Below are 13887 nucleotides of genomic sequence, written 5' to 3' on the forward strand. Positions count from 1 at the left end.
GTCAAGGGCATCGGCACCCCTCTCTTTCTATCTAACTCACCATTTTTCCTCAGCCGCAGGTGCTCTGCTCTCCACCATCGCTTCCACCTGCAACCCTTTCCCACCACCGTCTCCCCCCTGCCTTCCGTTTCTCTGGCCACTCCCTCCATCCTTCGCCTCTCTCGCCACTCAGAAGTAAGCATATCTGCATAACAATTTGTTTCCTATTATTTTCACCTGGAACTGATAGACTCTCAGATGCTATTTGTTGTCTTTCTGATGAGGATCAACTGTCAGCTGTAAACAATTGAGTCTGGGTGGCATGTGATGATAGCGTAGAGGAAGATTTTTAATGGACCTGACCGCTAAAAGGCATTTGATTCATTATTAAGATTCAAAAGGTAAGACAAGTGCGATTTGAAATACAAATGTACGGGTTCTTTTGATGTTGAAATTTCTCAGATTTCCACTGAAATATAATCATAAAATCCTGGGACGAGCATTGGCTTTCTTGTTGCAATGTTGTACTCGTAACACTTGTCTTTCACTGATATATTCCCACTTCCTTGTTTGTGGAGAAGCTGTATTACTTGACAAAATTTTCAAAATATATACGTTTATTCCCCTGCCTCCTCTGTATGATTAATCAATTGCTGGTGAAGTAGTTGTCAAATATTTTATTAGATGCTGATGCGTATTCATCTCCATGTGTTTTTGAAATTAGCATGAAAAATGGGAAAAGGTTTTTTTTATTTTTCTATATTCTTTGCTTGTTGATCATTGCGGGTTGGAAAAATTGAGGAATTTACTTGTTAGGGAAACTTTTTGTATTTTTAGTATGAAAATGAATGATATTTGTATATTGCAGGAGTGGAAAAAGCAAACTAATAACAAAAAAGATCAAGAAAACTTGGTGGAATTGAACAGATTTTCAACTGAATGGAACTACTAAATTGCTAAACTTGCTTAGCTCCTATTATTTATGATGGTCGAGTGAGATATTATGTTCTGCCATGTCTGCTGGTCTTGTTTTTGTTATTACGCTTTGATTGGTACAATGGAATTACACTTGCATTTTTTAGGAACATTGTCTTCTGATGACTACTAGTTGTGGCTGTGTAGTTGAGCTGCATATATATATATATAAGCTTTGTATATGCCATATAATGATCATGTGATTACAAGTGTTTTTAAGAGGGAGTGTGAGTTCTTATATGTCCCACTTTAGTGTTAGTGCATGTGTTATGATTCTATTTGGGTACAATTAGGTGGACATAGTCTGTTGTTTCTATCTATTCCTCCCATCATCCAACGTTTAGGAAGGAAGATTTGGAAGGAATTGCAAATAAATACTACTACTTTATTTATCCCTGATAAAGCTTTGTATGGTTAGACTTTTTTTTTTTTTTGCTGCAGACATACCTTGGATCAATCAAATAATTAGTTCAGCTACCAAAAACAGGCAAATAAAAAATTCGTTCTGGCAAGAAATTTGATAGGGGTGGTATATATGGACCTTTTTCGCCCCATTACATCTCAAAAACAAGCAAAAGAATCAGAGACTATCTTCAGTTTCTGAAAGCACCTAGAAGCTACAATTCGGAGAAGTTAGAACATTATGTGATTTGATATGTGTATATATCAAAGAAATTCTTTTGTTTGGACATCAACCACTTAACTAAAGGTGTTCTTTGTTGAAGCCTTGCCAGATGACTACTAGAACAGTAGAACCAAGGTCCATAGTTGCGAAGTGCGTTTAAATCATTCACTTTGTCTACTATATCTATGGTATATGCCCTGTCTACTTTTGGTTAGTATAGTTGATTTCTCATTCATTTGGTTCGAAGCAGAGATAGTCATCTGATATAGCAATTTTCGTGCATAACTTCACAATTTTTAGTTTGCCTGTCAAATAGATAGTGGATCAGTGGACTCTTGATCTCCTAGATGCATTTTCTTGCACTTCGTTGCCAATTGCCATGTCTGTTTCCGTTTTAAATATTTTCTAATACAGGTTATCCAGTGTTTTCCATATTGGTATGCATAGTTGGCTATTTTATTATCTTTCTTTGACGATACTAAGAATAATATAGTGTAAAATGAGAGTAACTGGTCCCTCTGGTATAGCTTTGATTAGCAGCAGGTTCTGATAAAAAAGCAGAAGTCACAATAATGTTTACTGTTTACCTCCACAAAAAATTGACGTAGCACAACCAAAATGATACTTTTAATCTCTGTTTACCATAGTGCAGTAGAGCTTATTAAAGCATATGATTAAAAATTCAAGTACGGACATCCTTTTCTTATGCATTATTTTGCATGGAACTTGGCATGATTGGAGATATTTGCAGTGATAGGTATAGCTGTAATTTTGGTTTGAGAGTTTTCCAATAGCTAATTTGGTCTTTTGAATTAATAGCTAGTTTGGCATGATTTGGTCTTATGTTAAAGTACATGTTCTTCTTAGAGATCAAGGAAGATATAGGAATAGGAAGAATGAGATAGCAACAAATGTTTTAGGTGTATGCCCCCGTGACATGAGATTTACATATGTATTGCCTGGATGGGAAGGTTCTGCAGCAGATGGTAGAGTTCTACGGGATGCGTTAGTTAGATCAGATCCATTAATTGTTCCCAAGGGTATGTGACAATTAGATATCAAGTGTTTTTTTTTCTTTTAACTATAAATGAGTAATAATTTGTTGTCTAACATTACTGGCAAGTACTTTCTTGTTGATGCGGGTTATGCAAATAGCTCCGGTTTCTTAGCTCCAAATAGGGGAGTTAGATATCATCTTAGCGAGTGGTCTGCTAGTGGGAGCAAGCCTCAAAATTTTAAAGAGTTATTCAACCTTCGACATTCAATTGCTCGAAATGTGATTGAAAGGACATTTGGTTTGTTCAAGAAGCGGTGGGCCATTTTGAGAGATGCATCTTTTTTTGATGTTAAGACTCATGTCATGATAATTAATGCATGTGCCATCCTTCATAATCTTATTCGAGTAGAACAACCAAATGACCCTTACTTGGATGAAGTTGATGCTGAGATGCGAAGAGTACAACATGAGGTTGATGATGAAGATGAAATGGAAGATGAAGATGAGGAAAATGAAATGGAAGATGATGGTCCAAATAATGATGGTGGTGTAAATGCTGTTAACGAGAATCGAATTCGAACAGTACAACCAACTAGCGAGTGGACACAATTTAGGAATGCTTTAGCACGAGCAATGTTTATTGACTATCAAATTAGACAAGGCCATCATGGAAGTTGAAATTTGATAGGAATTTATTCGAACTTAATTTCATATTAGAATGGCCATTTATTGAAAAATAGTAGCAATGTATAATTGTGCTTTTCTTTCTCTCTTTTTTTTTTTTGGCTAAAAACACTTTGTTTGCGTATTCCTCTATTTCTTGTATTCCTATATTGAAATTTCTTGTAAGATACAAAACTCAAATATTTATAATAGGTACAAGTTATGACTTTCCTCCCAATTCATATCATAGAGTAGGCTTTTGATTTTCTAAAATTTAAAGTTCTTAACTTTAAAAATGTATCAAGGTTTTAACTCGATAAATATTAACTACTTTTTAAGTTAGAATATACAATTATTTTTTATTTAATATAATTTAATTTTTTTTAAAAAAAAGAATTTTTTATTTTTGCAAAAAAGGAACTATTTTTTTTCTTTTAAAGCTTTATTTAAGAAAAGAAAAGAAAAGAAGAATATCATTCAAAAAGAGAAAAAAGTAAGCAGAAGAAACTACTACTCGAAATCCTTGAATCAAACCCTAATCGAAGAATCCAAATCTTTCAGGTAACTGATTTTTCCAGTAATATTCTTTACTTTTATTCTCTGTTTTGTTTTTGGTTTCGGCATGATATGTTAATTACAGTCTTAATCGTTTTCTTTTCTGGAACAAGTAGATTAAAATTCTAGGTCTCTAAATTATGAGGACCTTGAATATTTATCCTTTTTTGGTTTATTTTGTGAGAATCATAGCTTAGGTTGTTTGTAATTGTGAAAAGATATTGCCCAAGTGCCCTTTAATCTGTAAGTGGTGATAATTTTAATTGTTCTGGAAATGAAGATCATAAACTCACTAGGGTTCATAAAGAAAACAAAAAAGAAAAAAGTAATGCTGATCATTAATTGTATATTAAGAACAGTTTTATACAAAAAATAATTTGGTGCAGTATTTTGGCGTTTAAATTAAAAAACTGTTTCTATATCCTTGTGATGGAGCAATTATGTTGGAGAAATGCTTGTCTTCCTTTTTGGGGCTTGGGGGTCATGTAAATGTAGTTTTTGAATTCAATGGCGGGTAATGAAGGTATGGAAAGTAGATGGATGTTTCACCAGCAGAATTTTGTGGTTTGTCGTTGAGGGAAATGGGTTATAGGTTGCTTAGCAACTACCCTGGTTAGATTTTGCTTCCTACACGGAGGCACAAGGATGAATGTGTAAGAGTTTGCTTAGCAATTTCCCTGTTACTGCTTTTTTGCATCATGATCATTTGTGATTTTGTACTCTTTTTTGCAATAATTACACCTTCTAACCCTTCATTGAACTCCCTCTTTGGTAAATTAAGGTGAAAAACTATAAAAGAACAGAAAAAGGAAGGAGTAGATGGATTTAGCAGACAAGGCCGTGGGGCTGCTGTTATCGGTAATCAGCTTGTCAGTTTTCACTTACTATACATTCTGGGTGATCATACTGGTTAGTTTTTTCACTTTTGATCCTAAGAGCTTTTTCTTTTTGACTCTGGGTTTTTCCCTTTGTTTCTGACGTACATTTTTCTTTTGTGCTTTCAGCCGTTCGTTGATACTGATCATTTTGTGCACAAGTACTTTTTGCCTCAAGAATATGCCATTCTGATTCCGGTGTTTGCTCTTGCGGCGCTGCTTTGCTTCCTTTGCATGTTTGTTGGATATGTGATGCTCAAATCCAAAAAGAAGAAGGCATAATGCAAGATCTATAGTGTGTGCTGCAACTATCATTTTTTTTGTCACATACAGATAGTTTTATTGCTGGGTTTCTCTTTTACTTGTAAATGGAGGATTTAGATGATTGCACTCAGTTCCTGTTAATTTGGTGAAACCTGAAACTGGTAATTGTCTTAGAAAAAAAGCTGACAAATTGCAGATAAAGATTATCTTCAGATATTGTTAGCCTGCTCTTGTAAGAGAGCAGTTGGTATCATTTTGTTTCGCAAGATCTAGCATTTATCTTTTAGTTGTGGAAAAACAATGCCATAATTTTGCTTATGTACACCAATGCTTGGCGCTCTGAGGTTCCATTTGTTGGTCAACTGCTTCATGCATGTTTGTTCTTACAAATGTAGGTTGGGAGGAAATAATGATCTTCTTTAATTCGTTTTTGGTTTTCTTTGGTTAATGGCATGGCTTGGTAAGCCTGCCTGACTAAAGCTCTATCAGAGACAGGCTCACTTTGTTCGGCATTACTGGAAGAATTGCTTTTTGACCTGTACGTGTGAGGATGAAAGTTGGTATCTGCTGGAGTGATGAAGTAGCCTTTTGATGTGATTTTACCAATCAAAAGTCTTCTCATAAGATTCTTTCTTATTTCAATTGCTGGACTCGTTAATTTTGGCTGATTCTAGGGCTAAAAAGGATACCTAGATTTCATTGCTTAAGCAGTAGTTATACGAGTGACTACAGAACGAAATGATGCTGGTATTCTAGTTTGACAAGATGATATCTGAATTTACTACGTAAAATTGAAACTTTTGTAACATGATTGAGATTGCTTGGTGTAATTGTGACAGCCCCACTTTCCCCTAAGGCGGACCAAAGAGGTTAGCGCGCCTGTCCAGCTCTCGCTAGAACTACAGAGTCAGATCACACAAATCATATATTGCACACGATCAAACCCCAAGGAAAGTAACAATTAAAAATCACTAAACTACAATACATCTTACCAACTCGTGTAGGGAAATTAGGACATCGATTGAACACTCACCAAAGCCCTGGAAGCGTAACATCTCAAAAATACACTTAACAGACAAGACTAAATACTTATACATGTATTTACATCAGAGTCTTCAACATTTTAACTTGAAGTACAAGCCAAAGGGTTCATACTAGTCAAAATACAATTAGGGTTTCGGTTACAAAGGAGCTTAACAAAATAACATATACATTAGCTCGACTCTTTTCTTCCAAAATCGTGGTTTCAAAGTTTGTCCCCTGTAAGGAAAACAAAGATAACGGAAAGGGGATGAGCTTACGCTCAATGAGGTACCAAAATAATAGCAAATAAGAAACGTGGAACTTCATATTCAATTAGTCACATATGCGAATCAAATAAAGAAATTAACAAACACCATAGATAGAAAGGATACGGGTGGCTCTCAGGAGCCAAATTCCCATTTGCTTCACCGAAACTTGATTGAAATAATAGTTGACACTCCGTCAACGCTAAAGGAATAACCAATACTGTAGACTCCACTTTCTCCGATTCCTTCCATCTCACATACCCCTACCGGGCCCGAATTTCAATCAGTTCAGAAATGGTAATACTCGAGTATACCGGAATCAAGAGTTTCAATACCCAAATATTCCTAGAACAGACTACCGTGGTTCGTTATCTAATCGACCAGACCCTTGTCGACTCGACTCGAATAACTTAGCCACAGGATTTGAGCTCAGATGTCACAGAAAGGTCGTTGGATACAAGCTTCCAAACAACGTCAGAACAGATACAGATACAGATAACAGATTCAAATTCGCATAGTAAATTGGCATATGAACAGACAAGAGAACGAGTGTGATAAAGTACATGCTCATCTCAAACAGAATAAACAGATAGTACATTCGTTCATATCACAGATTGCATATACAGACCCCAAGTTAAATAACAAGTAAGGGGAGTGGTACACTCACCAGTTTAAATAAAACAATTTCAAACGTTCCCCCCGAAGTACTTCCAAGATCACCAGCACGTCCTAAAATAATCAAAGTAAACAATTATGGTTCCTATGGGAATGACATTCACAAATGAAATTCAACTATGAATCATATGCCTAACCCAACAAACTACAAATGCAAGGGTGCAAAAGCGTGATTTTCGAAACAAAAGTAACGAGAGGACCTATGGTTTGAACGACCCAAAAGCCCTTCATTTCTTTCAAAAGGCAACTCAAACCTAAAGAGACTAAACGGCCTAGAAAATTGGACAGCATTTCTCCTAAATTTGCTTACTTTTCCAGCCATCATGGCTTCATTTTTCCTCAAATCAGCTTCAATGTCACACACAAAATAATCTCATTTTAATAGCCGTTCAATAGGCTCAAAGTGGTATAAGTACAAATTCAAGTTAGGAAAATGTTCGGAAAGGAAAATAGGTTTGACGTTGTTTTGCGTAACGGACACAACGGAGGCTACGCTTATCGGATTGGAATGCAATTTATACTGTTTCGAAGCTAAGACAAAGGCCTATAACTTTGATGAAGACCACTCAGTTCAGTTCGTAGTGTAACTAGGTCAAAAGTGCAATATACGAAACCAGAATCTCACAAACAGGTTAGCTAACTGCACTATGGTTAAACGACAATAACTCAAGCTACCGAAGTCCGATTGAGGTGTATCTTATGAAGTTTCGAAACCAAGACATATACCTACATTTCTTATGAAAACCTCCAAAGCCAAATCATGCATTTTCATGATAAAAAATGGAAGTTCCCACGAAAACAGAAATCTGGGCGCGAAACAGGGTTCATGGATAGTCAAGGGTATTTCGGTCATTTCATAAGATACAGTGCTCCGATTGAATTGAAATTTTGTAGGAAACTAGTTTACACCATTTTCTACAACTTTCATGTTTTGGCAAAAATCTAATTCGATAAGAATCATGGTGAAAAGTCACGGTCAGATTGGGTGAAATGACAATGCTGTCCACCGAACTTTTACATATGGCAGTCTGGGTATTTCTGTCTTTTCACAGGTTACAGAGCTCGGATTAGGTTGAAAATTTACAGGCAACTATAAAATATCATTTTCTACAACTTTCATGTTTTAACCCAAGGCTGATTCAGCCTCTAACCTAGCCGAACAGAACCGGCCAGAACAGGGGTGAATTGAAATCCTAATCTGGAAATTTCGGTACAAAGCGGAAATTTTTCGCAAATAACTACAATTTACGCATCAAAACTTCATTCTAGACCATTCCAAACCATCATCCATGGCCATGCAATAATAAACATATAAAACAGAAAAAAATCATGAATAAAATAAAATTCACCAATCTCTACCAAAAATCAAGAAATCTTCCACCAAATCGCATCTTTAACCAACACAAGTCATTAATTTGACATTATCAAGACTAAAGAAAGAATTCCCTAACTACTCATCTTGCAACCTCAAGAAAGTAAGCAACTTAGCACCAATTTCTTCCAAACAACTTCACCAACAACCTTACTACTACTAAACTAAGGGTTTTTATGGAGGAAATTCAAGTTTAATCGGTTGGATTGAGAGATTGAGCAAGATTAGAGGCAAGAGAGTTGAGAGTTTTCTTTTCTTTTCTTCCTAGAGAGGGCCGGCCAAGAAGCTTCAAAATGAAGATGATTTTGGATCCAAATTAGATATTTAGTAAAGGTAATGAATAGTAGTCAAGGTAAAGATTGAACCACCAAGTGACACTGTCACCCTTATTATTAATGCAACTCTATCCTTTTGTCTCTCTAATGATAATCCATCTAGGTAATCTCTAATTATCCCTTAACACCTAATTAATTAATTCCTGTATACAAAACGTAACTTAATTGGTTGAATTTATCGCGCTTAACGCCACTAGTGGATCCCACGTCCAATATACACCCTTTATTTCTCATGAACTAACTTATACTAGAAAAATAGTTTAAAAACTATGTTTACTTATAAAATCTCAGAAAAATAAATATAATATGGTATAATGACGAAAAATGCAGGCGAGGGAATAAAATAAATAATATATAAAATTAGGAAAATTTACGGATCCTCACAGAAACTAGCTTGTCATGCTTGACATATTCATACTTTTAGCCTCAGTCCATTTGAGTTCTCTGCAGTGTTAGAAGCAAGTTTTCCTGTGACAACAGTTTGCTAGTAGGAATTCTACAGCATAAAATTTAGTAGTAGAGTTGCCTGTATGCTGCATATCCAAGCCCAAGTGTTACTGATAGCTTTGAGCTTCAGCTCCTAGTATGCAGTTATGTCTCGGCACCTACACGGCATGCAATTCCCAGGGTTTACTAGGTTTTCACGCAACAGAGACGTGCAGATTATATATATATATATATTGCATTGCATTCCATGTTTTTACAGCAATCAATGAGCTTTCTTCAAATTTGCACTTCTTTGGATTCAACATCCGGTAAAAATTCATTACAAACAGAACTTTTGCCAAAAGATAAGATGGATTGGTTGCTGGACATTGAAATTGCAAAATTCATACCTCTTTAGGCAAAAGCAGTACACAAATTAAACTTTATACAAGTGCAGAAGCTTCTTATCTTATAGGAAATAGGAGAAGCACTCCATACATAGACAGAAAAGGGGAAAGAAACAGTAATGAACTGGCCTTGTTACAAAACAAAAGCCTTGCTATGCCTACGAGGCAGCCAATGATATTCAGCTTTCAGCAAAGTTTCTACAAACTTATGACTGAAAAACTTCTTTCCGGAAGGGAACACACTCTCCTCTGAAAGCACAATCGGCCTAAGTACTTGATGTCTAACCTGCAAAACATCGTTTAGCCCAACATTTTACAGTTAGATTTTCAAATTCCAGTGTAATAATCCACGATATTCCAATTCATAATAATTGCAATGCAAGGCTCCAAGTTTTGTTGCTATTTAGTTTGGACTAATGTCGACAAAAATAAGAAAATTGATATGCAGGAATAGTAGAGATAAAGAAGCAGAAGCTGGATTATTGAAGGGGTGAAGTTGGTAGGCGCAGCAATTTTCTTGCTGGTCAACTCTGCTGCCACAACCTAATGAAGTTGGCTGGATTGGATGTTCTTCCAAGTACATCCATCCACCTTACGAGTTTATACGTCATGGTTTGTTACTAACCACGAAGACTTTCTCTCCATGATTCACGATTACTACAACAACTAATCCTACTTTACTTATTTTTTTTCGATAAAGTGAGAGTATTTGAATTCAAAAATTCTTATTTACGAATTCTCCCACTTTATCACTCGTATCAACCCTCTCTCGAATCACTCGACTACTTCAATTGTCAAAAGCCAAATGTAAAAGCAGGTACAAGTCTCGAAGTGCAAAATTAAGGACATTCAAACTTGCAAAAGCACTTTGGAAGAGATGAGGAAATTTACAAAGTAATGAAAATTGATCAAACATCATACAGTATATGCTTAAGAGCAAAATTACCAAACTGAAAAGAGCCTCGTATACAGAAAAAGAAGCCCTTTTGCATTAGGCTTTAAATAAGTATGTATAGAAAATCCTAACTATACCTTTCGAATGTCTGCAGACCAAAAAGTACAAATATTTAAAGCAGAAGAAGAAGAAGAAGAAGAAAAGTTTCCTGTGTTTTCTAAACTGAATTTCCTTGAAGTTTAAGAGTAATCAGGCCGATATGATCAGGAAAATCACGGTGCAAGTTGACATATTAAATTGAATAACCATAGACAACATACTCGGAACAATATATAATCAAAATGCGATTATGTGGAAAGAAAAAGGTATTAGAAACAAAATCAAACACCATGCCCCTAAATATTTGACAATCTGCAACTGGAAAAGAAAGCAAATACCTGATAACATCCCAAATCTTAACTCCAAGAATTATCAAAAGCAGCAGAAGTAATCGCCTGCGAAAACTCCTGAAAGCTAATCCTTCCATCTCCATCAGTATCAGCTTCTTTAATCATCCCAGTAAGCTCTTCAGCAGTCAAGGCATGTCCAAGCTTGGCCATGGAGTGAGCCAACTCTGCAGCAGTAATAAAACCATTGCCATCTCTGTCAAACATCCTGAACAACTGCTTCAACTGCTCCTCCGTGTACGGAGATTTGGCAGGTAGAAGTTCTGGCGCTACTAAAGCAATAAACTCTGAAAATTCAACTAAACCATTGTTGTTTCTGTCAGCCTTTTGGATCAAAGTTTCAAGCTGATCAGGGCTTGGTTTTAGGCCTAGCGATCTCAACAGCGATCCTAGCTCTAACTGCGTGAGGCTTCCATCGTTGTTTCTGTCGAATGATCGGAAGATTTCTCGAAGCTCTGCTAATTGCTCATCATCCAAACTTACTGGCTCTTTACTGCTCATTCTTTGCAGCAAAAGAAGGAAGAAACAAATCTAAATTTTCTCCAAAACAAAACCTGCTTTCTTGCTTCTTTCCCTATATGATCACTGCTCTTCTTGCTTTGACATCGATATTGATCAAGAAAATGGATCAGGACGTCTCTCTTCTTCTAGTAAAGCTGCACAAAAATGAGTTCTTGATTGATCACCAACATTAATCCCACCTCGACAGTGTGTGTATGCGTGTGTGTAAAGATTTCAGACTTCAGAGCCTTAGTCAGTGATCCAAGTACAAAGGGTTTCTTGGATTTTGTTAGCGATCCAAGTCTTTCGCTGGATCCTAGGAATTCTGAGTAAAACTTTGACGAGCTAATAGGATCCTAACAAAACAGAAACTTTTGTATTGTATTTTCTTGGCAGGAAAACACGCAGTCACGCACTAGAAAGAAAAACTGCGAGTAAATTAACATTCTACAAGCCGACTTAGGTAGGATTGATTATATAGTAAAATAGATTACTAAGATTGTGAATAGTAATCAACTAATCATCAATAATAATGAATTATCATAATGTCCCGAATGCGTTTTTCTGAAGTTTATGCGTTTGACAATCTTTTTTATGGAAAAGGGCAAAAAGGGCGGCACAAATGGCGCGAACTTCGTGAAGACGCGCACGTCCTTTTTTGCTGATTGTGACCGTCAAGACTTTGTCAACCGTTTTTTAAATGGTCTCTAGTTTATTAAGTCTTTACACTTGGGTTGATTCATCAAATAATCTGGTGCCATGTTGGCATTTTGGATGGGAACTTGGTCATGGTTGGTGATGTTGGCTTGTTTTGGTTGGAGACCAAAAGAAGGGTTTGGGGCAGGTGAAGTACTGGCATTCTTCACTTCTTTCCTTTTATTATGGTTCTAGTAACCCTTCTTGACTTAATTTTGTTGACTTGAAGGTTTAATTTGGTAGTTTGGTGCTGGAAAGAAAGGAAATCAAGACCTTTCAAAAAAAAAAAGGAGAAAAAAAAAAGAAAAAGAAAAGGTTCATGGGGTCCGTCAGACATTTTCTGGTTCCTAAAAGAACTAGGAAACTATCAACCATTTCTTCCATGGTAGACCATGCTGTTTTTGGGTCATTTTTCATTTGGAGAGGAGGGTTAAATCACACCTCTCTGTCTCACATTCACACACATCTTTATCGTAAATTCACACTTTTGATGAATTGATTGATGTCTTGTGCGGTTAATATTGAAACTTATATAATGTGCCAATTTTTTTTCATAGGATTTATGAAGAAAAATCTAATGATGTACCTCTTTTGAGGGTTGCTGATGCTGGTCCCGAATGTTCAATTATGAATGGATAAAAACACCCTTTAAATCCGGCCAAATTTATGCCTAAAGTCATCGAAAATGCTTAAAATGTGCAATTTTAATTGTTCAAGAATCAATCAGAAACAAAATTTAGATGAGAGACCAAAAATAGATAATGGCAATAGTTTAGGGGTTCTCCAGGTTTGTTACTCACAATAGTAGTGTGTCTCTGCAGTCCAATCAAGTCAAAGAACAAAAAGTCGTTGAGAAAAAGGGGGAAAAGGAAAACAAAAAGAGTAGCCAAGACTGCTTCCCATTTTGGTTCCGAGGCTCATCCTACAATCTCTTCTCCTCTAATTTTTACCTCTGCTCGGGGAAGAACAGCGTTTGTAAAAGCATTTTAGTTATTCGAATCAAAACTGTGAACGTAGACAATCTGAGCACTCCACCACATTATACTTCCAAAACCAGCACAACTGACAAAGAAAACAAATAAAACACAAGGAACAACTGATTGCAAAACTCCATAGCTTTAATTGTTCACTTCGTATAATTCAATTGGATGCAAGAAAACTACGAAGAATGTGCAGTATCTATATTCTGATACTTAAAATGTAACAAAACTATCAAACTCTGGTCGGGTTACCCTTTGAGGAGGCCAGGGCACCTATGCTAAATTGCAGAAGATATAGGTGGTGAGGTTTGAAGCAGCTTCCCAACAGCTATGAACAATGTAGGACAGGCCACCAAGTATGCTTATTCCCAAATCAAATCTTATATGCACTCAATCCACCTATGGGTAAAAACACTAACGTGGGGCCAATAAAGTGCAGCTAAACTGGAAGTGTAATAACAAAGCAGAATTGAGCACATTTTCTGAAACTATTGTGTCTTTCAGAGTAACAGAGCACACCTTCTGTTGTTAATCCAGAATCTATAGGACACCGGAGTTTCAGATATGATATAGTACTGCTGCATGTAGACATATCAACTTCTCATGCTCGCTCCCTTTTATTTCATCAAGTATGATGAAGCTGAGAGCCTAATCAATGCTAGTAGCCTATGATCCTCCTAAACTCTGGTTGTTGCCATTAGAGAGTAATGTCATATGGATGTAACTTGTCAAAGAGAAAAAGACACATAATGACTCAGTTGCAATGGAGAATACAGCAGCCGAAAGCACACATTACTAAAGGACGGATTAGAAGTCTTCAACTCTTCAGTGGCAAAATATAGACTTAGAAAAAAAGAAAGTATAAATTAGGGTTTGATCTCAACTTTTAAAGTGCCAGATAGCAATTGCGTATAAGTAAAACGGAACAGCAG

At 36.2% G+C, this 13887-nt stretch overlaps 2 protein-coding genes across 8 annotated transcripts; one reads left to right on the forward strand and one right to left on the reverse strand.

Annotated features, from left to right (window-relative positions):
- LOC113705047 (dolichol-phosphate mannose synthase subunit 2-like) lies at positions 1-5186 on the forward strand. Of its 5 annotated transcripts, none has more exons than XM_027226916.2 (4): positions 1-174; positions 277-380; positions 4576-4703; positions 4799-5186. In XM_027226916.2, the coding sequence occupies exons 3-4, from the start codon at positions 4614-4616 to the stop codon at positions 4949-4951; spliced, it is 243 nt and encodes an 80-aa protein (XP_027082717.1). In that variant the 5' UTR covers positions 1-174; positions 277-380; positions 4576-4613; the 3' UTR covers positions 4952-5186. The 5 variants fall into 5 exon arrangements, with proteins under 5 accessions (XP_027082717.1, XP_027082716.1, XP_071918264.1 ...); XM_027226915.2 differs by having other exon boundaries at positions 2-174; positions 238-380; XM_072062163.1 differs by having other exon boundaries at positions 2-174; positions 264-380.
- A 750-nt stretch (positions 5187-5936) lies between these two features.
- On the reverse strand, positions 5937-11946 carry LOC113704244 (probable calcium-binding protein CML18). Of its 3 annotated transcripts, XR_003451662.2 has the most exons (3): positions 10770-11946; positions 6890-6951; positions 5937-6193 (listed from the first exon to the last, which is right to left on the reverse strand). XR_003451662.2 is itself a non-coding variant. In XM_072062161.1 (2 exons), the coding sequence occupies exon 1, from the start codon at positions 11277-11279 to the stop codon at positions 10788-10790; it is 492 nt and encodes a 163-aa protein (XP_071918262.1). In that variant the 5' UTR covers positions 11280-11946; the 3' UTR covers positions 5937-6193; positions 10770-10787. The 3 variants fall into 3 exon arrangements, 2 of the variants coding, with proteins under 2 accessions (XP_071918262.1, XP_027081821.1); XM_072062161.1 differs by lacking the exon at positions 6890-6951; XM_027226020.2 differs by lacking the exons at positions 5937-6193; positions 6890-6951 and adding an exon at positions 9323-9723 and having other exon boundaries at positions 10770-11922.
- Between the last annotated feature and the right edge of the window lie 1941 nt (positions 11947-13887).

The sequence above is a fragment of the Coffea arabica genome, chromosome 8e (genome assembly GCF_036785885.1).
Source record: "Coffea arabica cultivar ET-39 chromosome 8e, Coffea Arabica ET-39 HiFi, whole genome shotgun sequence".
NCBI classification, from domain to species: domain Eukaryota; kingdom Viridiplantae; phylum Streptophyta; class Magnoliopsida; order Gentianales; family Rubiaceae; genus Coffea; species Coffea arabica.

Excerpts from the sequence above, each read along its gene's own strand:
- LOC113704244 (XM_072062161.1), bottom strand. The coding sequence starts at position 11,279 with ATGAGCAGTAAAGAGCCAGTAAGTTTGGATGATGAGCAATTAGCAGAG.
- LOC113705047 (XM_027226916.2), top strand. The coding sequence starts at position 4,614 with ATGGATTTAGCAGACAAGGCCGTGGGGCTGCTGTTATCGGTAATCAGC. Across the intron at positions 4,704-4,798 it reads CATTCTGGGTGATCATACTG|CCGTTCGTTGATACTGATCA; the intron begins GTTAGTTTTTTC and ends TTGTGCTTTCAG.